The following is a 17,497-nucleotide window of genomic DNA, read 5'->3' as shown; positions in this document are numbered from 1 at the left end:
CACCACCACCACCACCACCACCACCACCAAGGTTTGGAGTGCAGAAAGAATGGTGCTGTCATATTGGAAACAAGCTGAGGAGGAATTTAAATGAGGAAAGTGGGAAGTAGGTTAAGTCTGGAATTGGAAGTGGAAATTAGAACATTCAAGTAGAAAAATCCTGTGGGCAAGGGACTACAGTGAATGGTCAGAGCAAGAAGAGATTTAGGCATCTTCGAACTAGAGACCTACAAGAATGAGAAGTTTTACAGTTTTACCAAAGAGCAGAAGGCTGAAAATGAGTGGAAGTAGCACGTGCTCTGATGAGAAGATAGGAAAGACACATACATATGTAAGCAGAAGAGGAGCCTAGAAATTAGGTTTAATTTGAATACATGCTCTGCCACTAACTCCATGTGTGTCCTTGGACAAGTTACTTCACACATCTAAGACTTTATACAATTATGGTGTTAAACCAAGAAAATCTCTTTCAAGTGTAGAAGTCTGTGGTTTTATGTCAACAAATTTTCAAGTGGCAGCACTCAGAAGGGCAAAGAAATGAAGGATGAGGATTTAGCTTGACTGTGGCTAGTATTTAATGTAGAATAATAAAGAAGTAGGGACCAGAAGCTAAAGGACTCTTAACTACAAAAGGGTGATGACTAATCAGTGCTGGTGAGCTAATAAACACTAATTGAGACCAATTTCTGAAGGTCGTTGGTACAGACCTATGAAAGTGTTTGTCAGAGAGAGGATACTTTTTAAGTAAATTTGCCAGGCTAGGACATTCACGATAATTTGCAAAGAAACAAAGAATTAACTGAAACCGATTCCTGGGTGCTAGAAATAACCAGCAGTTATACACAGAATAGTTTCTATGTAAATGAAAAGTTATGAGGACGATTTGCATGATGACACATTTTCTCTTCAGTTTTCCTCTAAGTATAATGGAGATTTCTTTAAAAACATCATATAGTACATAAAGTGAGAATATAAAGGGCACATAAATTGATAAGGCAGCCCTTAGCAACCCATGTTATTCCAAACCACATAACAAAGAACAGTGTTTTCAGTATGAATTCTACGTGTAGGTCTATGGGCTAGTCTCATGCACAAGGATGAACATGCACAAAGGAGCACAAGGATGGCCCATGATCTCTGTGCATGGCCTCTAACATTACTCATCATATTAGATTCTCAGTAGGCATCATGATCTGTCTCTAAAATAGGCTGTGACCTCCTGAAGGGCAAGAACCCACTACTGAGAAAACAGCAATTTCCGATGACCAAATAAAGGGATCCTAGTTCAAAAGTTCAATAGGTGGTGGGGTGAAAAGGGGACCAGAGAATATTACTGAGACTAACACATAACATCTGATTTTGATTTTGACAGTGTCTATTTTAGACAGGTCTCACAGGAGTGGCAGAAAGCCAAATATAGAAAGAAGCAAGTAACCAGCTCACATTCAAGTCATCTTTTCCTATCACTATTCCTTCCTAAAGTGGTAATTGCAGAGATGTTCCAGGCAGCCATACAACATACCTTTTTCAATCCTTTTCTCATTCAAGTTTTAAAACTACAAAGTGATTAAAAATGGTACTTTAACGTCATAAAAAACCACATGATGTATTGTTTTCCTGTGTCTATGAGGAAGTCAATGCTTACATTTTCCTGAGTATGAGCGTCTATATCAAGCACTATCCACCCACTTACCAAGTACACTTTGATGATAAGGTTGAACACATCGTCTTCTGAAGTAGCCAGGTGGTGTCTTTTAAGCAAGAGCCTAATCGAAGCTGTGTAATTTCTGCTCCCCTTTACCAAAGTTCTGCTCTTCTATTTTGCCTGGTGTGCCTAACCTCACTTAGCTGAAGATATCTGGAAGATTCTTGACAGTTTAGGATATAAAGACTATGATAAAGCCAAGATTTTCCACAAAGAAGCACCCAAGCTGACTATACTCAAATATACTTTAATACCCACTAATACATAATAACTAGGAGATCTAAGTTCCTGTAGGGCAGGGATCTTGTCTATCTTTGTTCTCCACTGAATCTTTAGTGCTTGGGACATATTAAGTGCTGAATAACATTACCTGCCAATTGAATCTTTAATATAACTTGAGGACTTGGAAAAACAACAATAAGAAGTATGCTCAAATAATTGCTACAGGTGAATATTGAATATGAAGTTTAGGGCAGAAGTCAGAACTGTAACAAAGCAGTCCTTTCAACCAAGGACTCAACAAACTGCTTTCCACAAAGCAGTGCTTTTAAGTCCACTGTATACAAGTCCATTGCTTTCCTTCGCTCCTCACTTCTCCCTTAGGCTGGGGGCTCTGGGCGCAGGCTACCATCTCTGGGTTCTTGAGACAGATTTCTGTTGTGACCGGTCAAAATTTAAGTGTCATCTTAAGTCAAAATTATTACTCGTAAACAAGTCTATGATGTAATTTATACTGTAGATCATTAGCAAGCTTGATAAACAAGACATTTCTTAAAAATACCAATGCTTGCAATTTCATTTTTCACCTCCTTTAATTGTATACATGCATGAATTTATTGATTTATTTAAACTCTAGTGCTCCAAGTATGTAGGGTGGCTTATTTATTTTTTTACCAATTAAGAGCATACAGAATTGTTTATGCTCCTGTTGTACAATTTTATCATTTCCCCTCTTTAAAGAGTAAAGTGAATTAAAAGCCTAGAACAAGTCAACAACCCTCAACACCCGTGCTAACAGGTTATGTAGGTCATGGCATTTGGCCCACTTGTGGCAGCCACCATCCTCAACTCCCACTACTGTAACACCTGGACTGCTTCTGCCACCACAACAAAAGCAGTTAGAACCATTAGCAATTTTTGCTATAAGAAAAAACAACTTTTTTTATCCAAGAAATGTTCAAATAAGCAGTCCACTGGAATGAGGTGTATGACTAAAAACAAGCCTCTTATTTAGAGTTACTTAAAATGCTTAAGGATTCAGAGTTGGAACTGACAATTGTATGATATGAATTCTCACCATCAGGTGGAGAAGAGCAGGGTAACCCAGGTGGATGCACACTGTCATATAAGCTAGCATCTAAGCATCTTGAACATTTTTTGTAAGGCATTTTTGGGTATAATTAAACTCTATTTATGTTATTTCATCTTGAAGCTGCAATGAACATTCATCAAAGTATGGCACATTCATCTTCCCATCTCTATACCTTAAGATTAAAGGTATAATTCATTCTCTAGGTGGTTTATGGAAAAGTTATATTTTATAAAATGAAGGCTATATATAGGCGCAATCATTTTTAAAATTTCATTTGAAATGAAGAAATGAGAAATTTAGAAGTAAGGCAATAGAAATGATTTAAAATAGATGAGAAATCTATTATTACTTTTTGGTTTATTACTCTACAGCACAGTTTTGCCAAGATTTACTTTTAGGTTACTTGATAAGATGTAAGAACACCATGTAAATGCATGAAATATATGAACACTGAATTCATCTATTTATGGCATGAGCTGAAGAATTCATTTGCATTTATAAAATCTGATTAATCTGCTTTCATAAGCTAAAGATAGAAAAAAGTTCCTGAAAATTTAGAAGGTATCTATGGCAGACTACTAACTGTCCTAATTCATTCTCCTCTGGTAATTGAGTTTACCTAGTCACATGGCCCCTCAGCTACAGACTACATTTCCCCACTTTCCCTTTACAGCTAGGTATGGCCATGTAATTTGTTTTCTGCAATGAAATGTAAGCAAAAGTGATGTGTGCATCTTCTTCAACACCTGCTTGATAGCCTTTCTCCCTCTTTCCTCACCCCTTGCTTTGGGCTAAAATTCAAAGTGGTGACTCTGCTCTGACAATACCTAAGAAATGAAAGGAATACTGATCTCTGAATTACCATGAGGTGTGAGAGAAACTTCATTGTAGTTAAGTCATTGTATTTTGGGACCTCCATTATAGTAAGCTAACATATTATTGATGAAAATAAAACTCACCACCATAAAAGTAACACAGAAATAATATTTATGTATTTTAAACAAGAACCAAGATAACCAGCTTGAGTACTATCATGCCAAGTTTCTAACTGAGTTATTTTAAATTTCACCCTGAACTCTAGACTGCTTCCAACCACAGGACAGATTGCACAATGATCAGAAGATATCCTTCACTTTTAATATTATCTTTAATACTAGTAAAAGAAAATTATGACCTTTTTTTCACTACAATTGATTGAGGGGGAAATCAGTCCTGTTATTAAGGGTCCCTTTATTTTTTTTTTAAGATACCTTGTGTGATGCTATATATACTCAGTGTCATACAGATCTTTCATCTAGGAAAGGTTGTAACTCACAACATTCTACAAAGACAAACAATAAACCTCCAGCTGAGTAAACTGTACACAGGTACTTAAAAGTATATTCAAGTATCAGCATGTGTCAGCAAAAACTGAAGTATGAAAAAAAACTTCTTTTCAATTTGGGTTAAGATATGGGATTCAAAGGAAGTTTAGGATTATCAGAAGATTCTGTCATTTCCTATTTTTTTCCACTTTGTACATCTTCTCTGTAGAATCTCCATTTTTACTTACTGCTGACTGCCAAATCTATTACCTCGGGGGGCCAAACCTGACCTCCAGAGCCATAAATCCACATGACTCATTTTACCACCTGTGCTATGGATCTCATATGCTTGCCTCTAGACATTGCTCTATCAATTTTCTTCACTCTTCCATCTTTTTAATCCCCTCCTGGATCCTTCTTATCATTGCTTAAATATGGGTAAGTCTATCTCACACAAACAAGAAAGCAAACAAATAAAAACCCTAGACCCACAACACCCTCTACATCTAGTTTTGTTTTTTTTTTTCCATTGCTTAACATCTTAAAGGGGTTTTCTACACTGCCTGCTGTTTCTACACTCTTATCTCCTGTTCATTCCTTAGTCACTCAATGGTCCATTCACTCCAAATGAATACTACTTACCAAGATCACTAGTGACCAAGCTGTTGTTGCTTCACACACCAGAAGAGCAATGGGGTAAACAGTAGAAGAAATAAGCTTTAATCTTGACTCAGCTATGATGTAACTAGGGCAATTAATCTTTCGTCAACTGCTTTTCTCAACCATAATATGAGGACATTAATTTAAACCCTTCTGGTTATAACTCTCCTGAGGGTTTTCTAGATATGCAGGATTTAGTTGCCACTTTTATTCCTCTCATGATTAGGGACAAGAATAATGTGAGACTAGGGTACATCCAGCTTCTGAGAGAAGCCAAGGTTTTAGTACCTTTTCTGATCCTAAATATAAAGATGGGGGGTAGTGAACATGATTTCTAAGTCCCTTTCCAAATCTAAATTCATTAAAACAAAATTCAAATGGCATTTTGAAAATTATAATTTTTACATTTACAATTTCTATCACATACTTCTTACCAAGTTGTTTGAGAAGCTGTGTGATTCTGTGTATAGAAAGAGGGGGATGGTGTTCTTAGTGGGTGCTGAGGTGGAGAGGCCCAGCCCCCTCCCTCATGAACACTGACTCCACTTCTACAGATTCCTTCCAAAGGGAGCCCCAGATGAACTACCAGGAGTGCAAACATGGCCCACAGGGCAGGATCGAGGGTAGACGATCCATATCTGGCAAATGGATAAAATTTCCTGTTTTATTTCCATTCTGTACTGCCTCGCGTCAAAATAGAATACTTGAACAGTAAGCTTACACATCTGATCAACAGCCAAATTTACTCAGCACCCAAACCATTAAAATTCATATAGATTGGCCTCACTATGCTTTGGCTTAATAAATCCAATTAAATATTTGCCTTTTATTCAAACACAGATTAAAATTATAAGCACAGTGTGAGAGCCTGAGTATGGTTAGATTTAAAAAGCAGAGTCTTGAAGTCAAAGTGTAGCTCCGAAGATAATGAGTGGGCCTACCAAGGATGTGCCCATATATACCCCCTCCTCTGTAGCACATGCAAATCCGGCCACTGCATGCAAATACCAGACTTGGGCACAAAAACAATGACACATTTCAAACAACACTCACCCTCTAGAGTCTCCAGAAAGGAACTGGACATGAGAGCTCACTGTGGTTAGGCCATTTCTCTGCTGAACCTGATGGCTGGTGTCCCAAGTCAGACATAAACTGGTCTGTGTCAAAGAAGACAACATCACTACTAAATGGAACAAACCACAGAGTAACAATCTACTATATGCCCAGACTGCTTTTTCCTATAATCAAGAGGAATTTAATTGTCTCTTATCTGTCAATCACTACATAAAATGGCTCCCCACATTTTATAAGATAATATTAATACTACAGTCCAGAAAGTTTAGGTAATAACTGATTTATTTTCTAAAGTTAAAAGGGCAATAATTTGAAAAATTATAATGATGGTTTACAACAATTTAAGGGATAGATTCAGTTTTAAATAAACTAGTTTTTATGAGAGTAGGTCTATTGGTAGTTCCCAAATACCTGTCTATGGATTCATCAGAATTATCTGGGCACTTAATAAAAATATAAAATCCTGGACTCTACTTCAAGACTATAGAATTAAAATATCTAAGGGTAGGAATCCAGAAAACTATAAGCACAGATAAAGTTGGGGTTATGGAGAAATATTTTTAAAACTAAAGTTAACATCTATTAGCAGGTTATAAAATCCATTCAGCAAGCTGAAATTGGTATTTTAAAAATAATGAAATAGAAGATAGGCTGCATTTTCTTTAATAACACTTAAAAATTGGTTTGTGAGACTTTTAATGTTAGCTGTATATGTTATATATTGTGTCATGCTATAAAACTTACTTCTTACTATAGGAAGCTGTCATAAATGTTTAGAAGTCATTATTACTCAGGAAGAGTCACTACTGGTCAGTTTTGTGATAGTGGCTGACATATTCAGATGCCCAGTTAGGGTCCAAAATATAATGAGACAAAGCCCCCTCCTTTGGCCTGTGAGGAATTATTTTTGTCCTTTGGTGTACAACTTCAAACAAAAGACCTAACCATAAATTGTAGAAGAATGCTTTTTTTCATCTTGGAAGAGAAGAATCTGTATGTAGTCTCTGTCAACAGTAATTAATATCCTTGTCTTAGGCAGATAAGGAGGAAAAACAGAGGAGGAGTCAATCTGGGCAAAACGCATCTTCACTAAATGGGTAAAACAAACAAACAAACAAAAAACACAACACAACACAAAACCCAGAAATCCTTTGTGCTTAGGCAAAATTACTCTGCCTTAAGCTTTTTAATTACTAAATTTGAGATCACTCACCTAGTCTTCAGGGGGTGATTTTAAGATTCTAGAATGTGTGAAGTATTTTAAAGACTGAAGATATACTGTCAAGTCTCCTTTCTGAGGGTGCCCAATCTCCATAACTAAATTATCCAAAGCAGACTTGAAGGTGTTATAGAACATATGATTCCAGGTAAATCAGTACATAAATTAGAAAAAGCCCAGGAACAAAGCTAAGAGGCCAACAGATACTGGGGGCTTTTGTGAATTGGCTGAAGCAGTAGTCATTTCAGATTGTGCTTATGGAAACTTGCAGTCCTTAAGACATCTTTCTAGGTCCTTGAAACACTATTGACAGCTCAAAAAAAAAACCTAATTAATTTTTTCCTATCACAAAAACTTTGACTAAACATCTAAAGAAGAATTAACACCAATCCTTCTTAAACAATTCCAAAAGATTAAAGAGGGAGGGAACACTTCCTAATTCATTCTAAGGCGAGAATTATTCTGATATCAAAGCCAAAGACACTTCAAGAAAATAAATCTACAAAATATTCTTCGTGAATATAGATGTAAAAATCCTCAACAAAATACTACAAAACTGAATTCAGCAGCATACTAATAGGATTACACATCAAAACCAAGTGAGATTTAGTCCCAGAATGCAAGGATGGTTCAGCATACAAAAATCAATAAATGTAAGACTATACATGACTAAAATGAAGGGGAAAAAACCATGTGTTCATCAAGACTGATGCAGAAGAAACATTTGACCAAAAAAAAAAAATTTTTTTTTAACGCTGACAGCACCTCTTATTCCTAGGTGGTCTCCCATCCAAGTACTAACCAAGCCCGACCCTGCTTAGCTTCCAAGATCAGACGAGATCAGGCATGTTTAGGGTGGCATGGCCATAGAAATTTGACAAAATTCAATGCCCTTTCAAGATAAAGACACCCTATAAATTAGAAACAGAAAGGAATTTCCTCAACATGATGAAGGCCATATATGAAAAACTCAAATGGTCAAAGACTGAAAGTTTCTGCCCTAAGATCAAGAACATGGTAAGGATGTTCACTTTTGCCACTTCTATTCAACACAGTACTGGAAGTTCTAGCCAGGGCGATTAGGCTAAAGAAATAAAAGGCACCCAAATTGGAAAAGGAGAGGTAAAATGATTTCTATTTACAAATATTATACAAATGACATGATCTTATACATAGAAAGCTCTAAAGAACAGACATACAAAAAATTGTGACCTCATTTAGTCTCATGGCTTTAAATACCATCTACATGCCAACAACTCACAAATTTCTATCTTTAGTCTATAACTCACTTCCAAAATCTAGACTCATTCATCCAACTGACTACTTGATAGCTCTACTAGAATGTACAATTAGGTATCTCAAATGCAACACATCTAAACCTGAATTCCAGCTCATTCTCCAAAATCTGCTCCATCTGCAGTCTTTCCCATCTTAGCTGATGGCAACTCCATCCTTCCAGTTGCTCAGGTAAAAAATAAATAAATAAATAAAAACCTGGGTATTATCTTAAACTTCTTTCTTTCATACCTTACACACAATGTCAGAAAATGCTACTGGCTCTACCTTTAAAATACATCCAAAATCAGACCATTTCTTAGACCCTCCACTACTACCTACTCTCAACCGTCGTTTCTGGCCTGGATTACTATGATAGCATCTTAACTGGTCTCCCTGTTTCTGCCATTGCCTCCCTACAGTCTTTACTCTACCCAGCAAGCAGTGCAACCCTGCTAAAACCTAAATCATGACTCATCTGTTGAAAACCTTACAACAATGGCCTACAAGACTCTACACAGCAGTACTTAAAGTATAAACAGGGACATGTGGAGTTCCCTGAGAATTTTTAAGGGGGCCTGAGAGGCCAAAACTATTTTTATAATAATACCAAGATTTTCTTTTTTTGCCCTTTTCACTATCATTCTCTCATGAATTTACAGCGGTGCTTTCCAGTGGAGCATATGTGATGACTTCATGCTATAATGGGTAATGGAATGTGTGCCTGTATATTGTTTTTAAAAGCTCTTAGTTTTAACTTCTAATACAATAAACAGTGATAAAAACAAGACATAAATAAAAGTTTTTTGGGATCCTCAATAATTTTTAAGATTACAATGTCCCGAGACCAAAAAGTTGAGAACTGTTGCCCTACATGTTCTGGCTCCCCATTACCTCCCTGACCACATCTCCTGCTACTTTCCCCCTAGGTCCTTCTTGTTCCAGCCACACTAGCCTCACTGCTGTTCCTTAATAAACCAGACATGCTCTCACCTCAGAGTCTTTCTTCTGGCTGTCCCTTCACCTGAATACTCTTCCCACAGGTATTCACACTGGTAATTTCCTCATCTTTAAGTTTTTGATCAAATGTTATCACATCGATGAAACTTAGATTACTCTATTTAAAATTGCAATTTGCTCCCCGCATTACCCTTCACAATAATCACTTTACCTTCCTTTTTCTTTTTTTCATAGCACTTATTACCTTGTAACATATTTTATTTACTTAATTATTGTATCTATTGTTTATTGCCTGTCTCTCTCTACTAGAATGCAAGCTTTGTGATGGCAAGGATCTATTTTATTCACTGAGGGTCTACAATAATGCTTATTTAACACATAGTAGGCATTTGATAAATGCTATGTGAATGAACAAATGAATACAGACTAATTCAAAATGCAGGCAAACAATATAGAAATTAATGTACATTCATCAATTTATAAACTATATTTGTAATGATTCATGTTATATAAATCAATGCTGCATTATAAAAAGTACTGGTAATATTATAAAGACGGGGCTAACAAGATTATGTGTTTTTTTCACCCACACTACTGTACTTCTGATGCAAGGGAAAATATTTAACATTAAAATTTCCTATTGTGAGATGGTCTGATGATAGAGCCAAATATACAGAGAAGTTAAGTATATGATAAAGTAGATATCTGAAATCAAGTGGGAAAAATATTGGTTATTTAATAAACAATGTTTGGACAAGTAGGTAGCCATCTGAAAAAATTAAAATTGGATCCATTCCTCATATTTTCCACCAAAATAAACTCCTGATGGATGAAAGATTTATAAAATCATAAAAGTAACAGAAGTTATGAGAGATAAAAGATTCACAAGTTACATAAATGTAAAAAAAATTCTTCATGGCAAAAGTCATGACACACTGGGGGGAAAACTAACTCGCAGGTCAATGAGCTAATGAAACCAAAAGGTTCATTCTAGGGTTTCTATATTCTATAAATCAATAAGAAATGGATCAATAATCTAATAGAAAAGTAAGCAAATAACAGAGATTACAGATTTGTGATAAAGATTTTCTCTTAAGCATATGAAAAGGTACACATCCTTACTCCTACACGAACTGCAAATTAAAATTGTACTGAGAAGCTATTTGCCACCTATCCCACTGGCAAATAATAAGATGTTTTATAAAAGAATGACTCGGTGAAGGTATGAGAGAAATAATCACTCTCTTACAATGCCAGTGGCGATGAAAACTGTTACAACCTTTATGGAGAACAATCTGGCAATCTTTCTCAAAATACTGGTCTAGCAATCTTACTTCTACACATTTATCATATATACATACATACACAGATGTCTATAAAAAGATGGGAAATGACATTTGTAAAATGTTATTCACTGTACTTGCTAAATAGATAAGGTACAGCTATATAATGAAATGCTTGATAGAATATTTTATGAATAGTCTACTAAAAAAATCTTTCACAAAGTTCTTTCACGTTACAGCATAGAAAAATTTCCAAGATTCAATATATGGAAAAAGCAAAATGTATAACAGTGCACATAATATGCTAGTAAAAATAAGGAAAAAATATATATAATTGCTATAAATGCATAATATAGCTCTGGAGTGACAGCCAAAAAATTGTTGACTCCAACTGCCCATACTGAGGACAACTGGGTACCTAGAAGAGAGACTTTCACTATGTACTTTGTTGTACCTTTAGTATTTTTAACACATGAGTGCATGAATTTTTTAAAAACTAATGATTACCTTAGGAAACCCAAATAAAATAAAACTTAAAAAATTCCATTCTACATAAAATCATCTACAGATGTTTTTAAATACAGAAGATAATTATAAGGGAATTACTTTGTTCCACATTCTTATAGATGTAAAGCTAATCCTGTAATCATCACTCTCAACCCTCACCTATATTCCACCGGAATTAAGAGTTACTCTCTTCCTCCTGCCCAGGTAGACAGGCTAATGGTAGGCTTTAGAAATGGGTGGTGGTAGTGGTGGTGGTGGGGAGTCAGAAAAGTTCTATCAGAAAAGAACTGTTTGAATATATTTATCTAAGTTCTGTCAAAAGCTAAGATCCCTGGCAAGATGTAACCTTATAATGCAAAGCCAGAGAATTGCTACAAAACCACAAAGCTGAACTGGTGAGCCTAAAATTATTTATCTCTTATTTAAAATATTTTATCCCTTTAATGTTCCATCTTCAAAGGGACTCAAATACAAGATAAAAATTGTAAAGTAGAATATATCTTTAGACACTGGCTTTGTGTCTTACATATGGCAGACAAGCATAAAGACTATATTTTGTTAATAGAAGTGAGATTCTATAATCAATTATAGCTATTGCAGAAACCACTAAACACACGTGAGACAATCTAAATTTCAGACAAACCTGGATTCAAATGCCAGTCCCAGTGTTTGTGGCAATATAACACTGGGAAAGTGCTTACGCTCTGAGACACATCTCTAAAAATAAGGCTAATAAATCCACTTTTCACAGATTGTAGGGAAAAACTAATGAGCTACTAACATAGTGCTCAAAAAATGTGAGTTTTATTATCAAGAAAGAGTAACCATAATTTATTAATTATTCTTAAAATATACTTTTGAAGTGAACTTATTTTGAAGACTTTTAATATGCTGTGATATGTTGATTATTTAGTGGTAGGCTCTCTTGGATTTTTCATCACTTACATATAAATTTTAATGTCAAGTTGATTCAAAGAAAAATTTTTGTTCAAATGGGGTACAATTAATTTATGTCATGGAGATACACAGACACACTTGATATATGAAATAAAAGATTTATCTTCTCAAATGTCTGCCTTTGCTTCACTGGGTCTGAAAATTTTCTTATTATATATGTCCAAGAGGTTGCATCTAAGGTCCTGAATCTCTACCACGGTCCATTCCACGTGAGCCATGATCCAAAGCCTATGTGAACATTATTTATGGGACGGGCCTTTCCACCTCTGGAATTATTCATCACAAATATGTTTAAGGCTAGATGGTACACACATACTTCCCAGAAGAGGATTTGTGAGTTACCCAGAATCCCACTTAAAGGAGAAAGTTCAGTATTATCTACCTCTCTCCACCTCAGGACTCCAAAAGAGATTAATTATAATACTTCATTTGCGATACACTCTCACCACTGCCTGTGCGTGGCTTTCTTTTATTTATTTAAATACAATGAATACCAGTGAAATGAGTATTCAACAGGTTGAACAGTACTGACAATATTTACCTTTCTGCTCCTCTGTACCAGCCTCCCGCTTCCCTCATCCAAACCACCTGAATCTTGTGTTTATCATGCCCTTGCTACTTGAAAGCAGGCTCTTCTGCTTGTCACTTATATACAGAACTGCAGCAGCTGAAGTAGTGTCTAGAGTCCCTGTTTACAGTCGAATTAGCAATTGCCCTACATTCAGGATCAGCATGTTACTGCACAGAGCCTGCAAGTGGCAGTGTCAGTTTTCACCACAGCATCAGGTCAAGCTAAATTTAACATGTACCCTCTTCTCTGCTGAAGAGCTGCAGCTGCAGCTCTGTTAGTTTGTGAACAAAGGAAGACAAGTAGAAACTTAGGGACTCTAATGGAAAGTTGTAAATGGATTCAGTTAGCTCAATCACAAATTAAATGGACCTATATTTAAAGGTCTAAGACAGTCTAGTTTAACAATACTATAATCTTAATTAAAATGCTTAACACACAGCTGTGACAATTTCTCTGTTTCTGTACTATTTTAATGTATATCATTTGGTCCCAAAACTAGGCCATACACACTATAACGCACAGAAATTTTTAGGGAAAATTATAGTTCCAGGCATATAAATTGTAACATATGAGGAAAAACTGATAATTTTATAGGTGTAGACACACTTCCCAAGCATGGGCAATGGTAGATCTAGGTAGCAAAGAAAAGAGAAAACAGTAAAATAGTTTTGAATAATGCCCCTTCCAAGAGGACTGCTCAAAAGAGAACACGACTTGGTAAAGGTTGGCATTCTGCTGTTATTACTCTGAGGAATCCCAGTGAGGAGGAAGCCACACTATTTTGAAACAAAGAAATGCTTTTGGGACTCTTCTGAGTTTGGAAGGTTTATATGAGGGGCCAAAATTACCTCAATGAAACTGAACAAGGATAATTTTAAAGTTTAATCTTAGGTTCCAAAAAGGACATATGTAAGAAGCCATAGGGATGGGCAGGGGGAGAGAAAGGTTGTGATTTAGCAGTATTTATGACTCACTAAATCAACAGCAAGATGGAGCTAAGAACATCCCCTGACCTTAGGCCACAATGATAAAATCTGATCAAGGACGGTGACAATCCCAATCCACTCCAAGATGGCTAATGTGTATTCCCTTCTGGAAAATGCACTATGAAAAGGAACTAAAACAAGACACCAGGGTTAAGGAGAGAGGAACTACAACGTCGGTGGGAGTCAGGGAAGGGTGCAGTTGCTGGAGTGTTTTTAAGACTGGGAAGGAGACCAAGATTTCACACATGTGAAAGGGTATTACAGAAGAAGGATTAGATTTGTTCTACATGAACCCAGAGGCATCAGAGCCCATATAAAACAAGGGCAGCTGGAACTCAAAGGCCCTGAGATGTTCCAAAGAGGCTGGCAAGGAAGAGACACACAGGAATACAGTATCACTAGGAATACCAGAGGATGAACTCTGGTATGAAAGAGGAAAATGGAGTAGAGACTTTAAAACTTCATCTATAATCTTATTTATGATTGTCCTGACCTCTCACAAACTAAGGCTCTATGGAGAAAATGACATTTCACCTATCCTACTTGCTCTACACCTGTAGTCTCAACCTACAGACTGCTGAGAAACATGATTGCAGATACTGGAAAAACTCCTAGGGTACTGATTAAGAGTGAGGAGATGTGGGTTTTAGTCTTTACTCTGCTGTTAACGCAGTGTGTTACCCTGGATGAATACCTTAGACTACGTAAAACTCAGATTCTTTATCTATAAAATGAGGGAGCTGAATTAGGGTATTTCCAGCTCTATAGGTCTTTGATTTCTGAGCTGAGGTGCACTAGTATCTTCTCTATTAAATCTCACTGAATTTGTAATAAAAAATTAAGGTGTTAATGCCCACATTTCTAAAAATAAGTCAAGTACAACTTGAATGATTCCTGACCACTCTATCCTACTTAAAACTTCAAAAATAAAAAGCATATTTCATGTTTTAACTTTTAACTTGGTAAAAAAAAAAAAGGGGGGGTAAACAAATATAAAACAGAAACAAGATTAATAAAAGTTATTAGGATTAAATGACAAATATATTTAACTAGTATAGCACAAATTTTAAAAAAATTACTTGTGTCCTCCCTCTGGTTATAGAGTAGAAACTACTTTGTACTTAATACTAACCCAATATAGAAAAGTTAAAATAAAATAAAAACTTGAGCTAACTGCAAAGTTCACTTTAAGTGCTATGGACAAAAAAAGAGCGGGGGTGGGGTGGGGGGTATTCTATGGAAAATAACGTCACAGGGTGATCTGATCATAAATTCCTAAATGGACAGGTCATAGTCATGCCCCAGAGGTCTGTAACTTCTTTAGTGAAAAGATTTAGGCCAGCTCTGTTCTTGGTTCTTGTGCATCTAGGTTAACACACCTGTGAAATGCCAGAAGTAATTCCCCTAGGAGGTATTAACCCTCAAGAGAGCACATAATCTTATTAACTATCTTATAATCCAATCCCTGCCTTGCTTCCTCCAATCTTCCATGTATATTCCATCCTTAATTTCAAATGCATAAAAGAAATGCAAAACTGTTAACCTCAGAAACATCTGAAATCTCGCTTCCAGGCATATGTCATAAGTTTGGTTCAAATGAACTCATAAAAATTCTCTACAGGTTTAGACATTTCTTACATTGACAGTGCTTCTAATCCTTTTTGGCATGTTTTATGGCTTACTTTTAAAGCTAGCCAGAAAGGAGGCATTGAAGTACTAAGACGTTCAAGACCTATGAGGTACGTTGTTTTTAAATAAATTGATATTAAAACTTTGAAAAACTATAGGATTTTCTAAGCATCCATTATTTCACTTTCAAAGGCAAATCAAAATAATGTAATTAGCGAATCAACTGGCAAATATCAGAAATTCACTTTAGAGTTCTAGCATCAAAAATACAATTTTAAAAAATTATACATCTAATAATTCAAGGTGCCCAGGAGGGCATTTTAGGTCCCCCTCCCCCCCTTTAATTACTGCTAGCACCACTCAGCTTCTATCAAGTTTACTGACAGGTGGCAATGAGGGAATTCAATAGCCAATCCTTGTCCACTGTGGAGCTACAATCTGAGAACTTTTCTTGATCTGGTGCCCTACGCGATGAATGGAGCGAAAATGAAATCGCTTTTATACCTGCTCTCAGAGATCTCATCTTTCCAGACTGTTTTTGCAACACATCTTCACATATTAAAAAGGTGAAATAAAATTTCCACCAAAGCTTTCTATTAGTTCCAATTTGCTACCCCCGACCATCCAAGAACCCCACTCAATCTGTGATAAATTAGAAAGAGCAGGTTCCAGCTTTGGTCCCTTTTAGAAGGAAACAAAAAGTCTTCATTTGGAAAGAAAATGAGCTGGAATACCCTTTGAGGCCTGCTCAATAAATCTCATGTCTTCAATTTCATCACAAATGGGTGGTAAATTATCACTCAAGGTCTCACCCTTTGTTTCAGTGATTAAAATTCTAAATATAAACCTTGAAAGCACTATGAATAGTCTAAAACTGCCAAAAGAATGAATAGGTAACATTTTGAAAGGCTCTGTCTATTCAGAAAAGCCTTTATTTACTTATTTTTGTGCTCAAAATGATTTTTTAAAATTTTTTATTAAAATTTTATTATAGTGACATTAGTTAACGAAATCCAGCAAGTTTCAGGTGTATAATTTAGCAGTAAGGCAGATATATACGTATTGCATAGTGTGTTCACCGCCAGCCTTTATTTATTTTCAAATTTGTTTTGTATCAAAGTAATAGCCTCCTCTATACCTGGTGTTCATCATTATTAAGCAAGCAGTGACACTTGTGTCAGCTGTGCATAAAGAGAACACTTAATAACAGAGCCTTCAAGTATTCCCAATATAAGTGTGACAGATCAGATGCACTTGTGAACATGCATTTGTGTAGTGAAATTCTGCACACATATTCATGGAGAATGTTCCACTATTCTCTAGGAATTAAAAAAACTTGAAGGATCCCCTTTAGCACAGAGTTCTAACCACCATAGCCTGCTGTTGCTGGGAGGCAGCTGCGGTGCTGCTGCAAGAACAAGACTAGACTGAAAAGATCCAATTCCAGTCTCAGCTCTACTTACTAGTGAGTGTGTAATCTTCAGAAAGTCCAATTCTTTAAAAGTCACTATCTACCTCAGAGGGAGAGGATTAGTGAGGAATAGGAAAATGTTATGTAAACTGAAGGCGTTGCTTCAGTTTATACAGATACCTACTAATTACACACAAATGACCTGCCACATCCCCCTGTGGCTTTGAAAGCCGTCCTTTACTATGCCATTTGCCCGCCAGCCACAGACAATCATACTTTACCAGACTCAACTCTACGCTTCTGCTTATGTTGTCTGATTTGGCCTCTGATCCTCATTTTTGAAAACATATACTCATTCTCCAAGACTCAGCTCAAAGGACATCTCCTCAAAGAAGACTTGCTGAATCCTTCTCATGGACTCTGTCACATCTCTCTGCTGATCTCCTAATGTGCTTCTCTTATATTCTGATTATAAGTGACTCAGACCTGCTGCACTGATAGTTGTGTACTGCTCTGACGTGGGAGGGGGTGGCACAGTTTATTCCCTTCCTTTCCCTTCATACAGGGAATTTGAGGTTTAATACCAGTTTTACAACTAAGTAGTAAACTTAGTTTCTCTAGGTACGTAAAGGAGATGGCTGAGT

At 36.2% G+C, this 17,497-nt stretch overlaps 1 protein-coding gene and 1 pseudogene across 3 annotated transcripts in view; both read right to left on the bottom strand.

Moving 5' to 3' along the window:
- The window catches only part of NFATC3 (nuclear factor of activated T cells 3), a 96,347-nt gene that overhangs the window by 5,151 nt on the left and 73,699 nt on the right, over window positions 1-17,497 (bottom strand). Inside the window, exon 10 of one of the 3 annotated variants that reach the window (XM_039851870.1) lies at window positions 6,035-6,138. The exons of the other annotated variants lie outside the window; for them this stretch is intronic. Within the exon in view, the coding sequence (XP_039707804.1) occupies window positions 6,038-6,138 (101 nt within the window). The 3' untranslated portion in view covers window positions 6,035-6,037. The remainder of the gene's footprint in view (window positions 1-6,034; window positions 6,139-17,497) is intronic. 3 annotated transcript variants of the gene reach the window in all.
- Window positions 8,028-8,146, bottom strand: LOC120594030 (uncharacterized; annotated as a pseudogene).

Source organism: Pteropus medius, unplaced genomic scaffold, assembly GCF_902729225.1.
Source record: "Pteropus medius unplaced genomic scaffold, Ma_sr-lr_union100, whole genome shotgun sequence".
Taxonomy (NCBI): domain Eukaryota; kingdom Metazoa; phylum Chordata; class Mammalia; order Chiroptera; family Pteropodidae; genus Pteropus; species Pteropus medius.
This window is presented reverse-complemented; position numbering and strand designations above follow the sequence as displayed.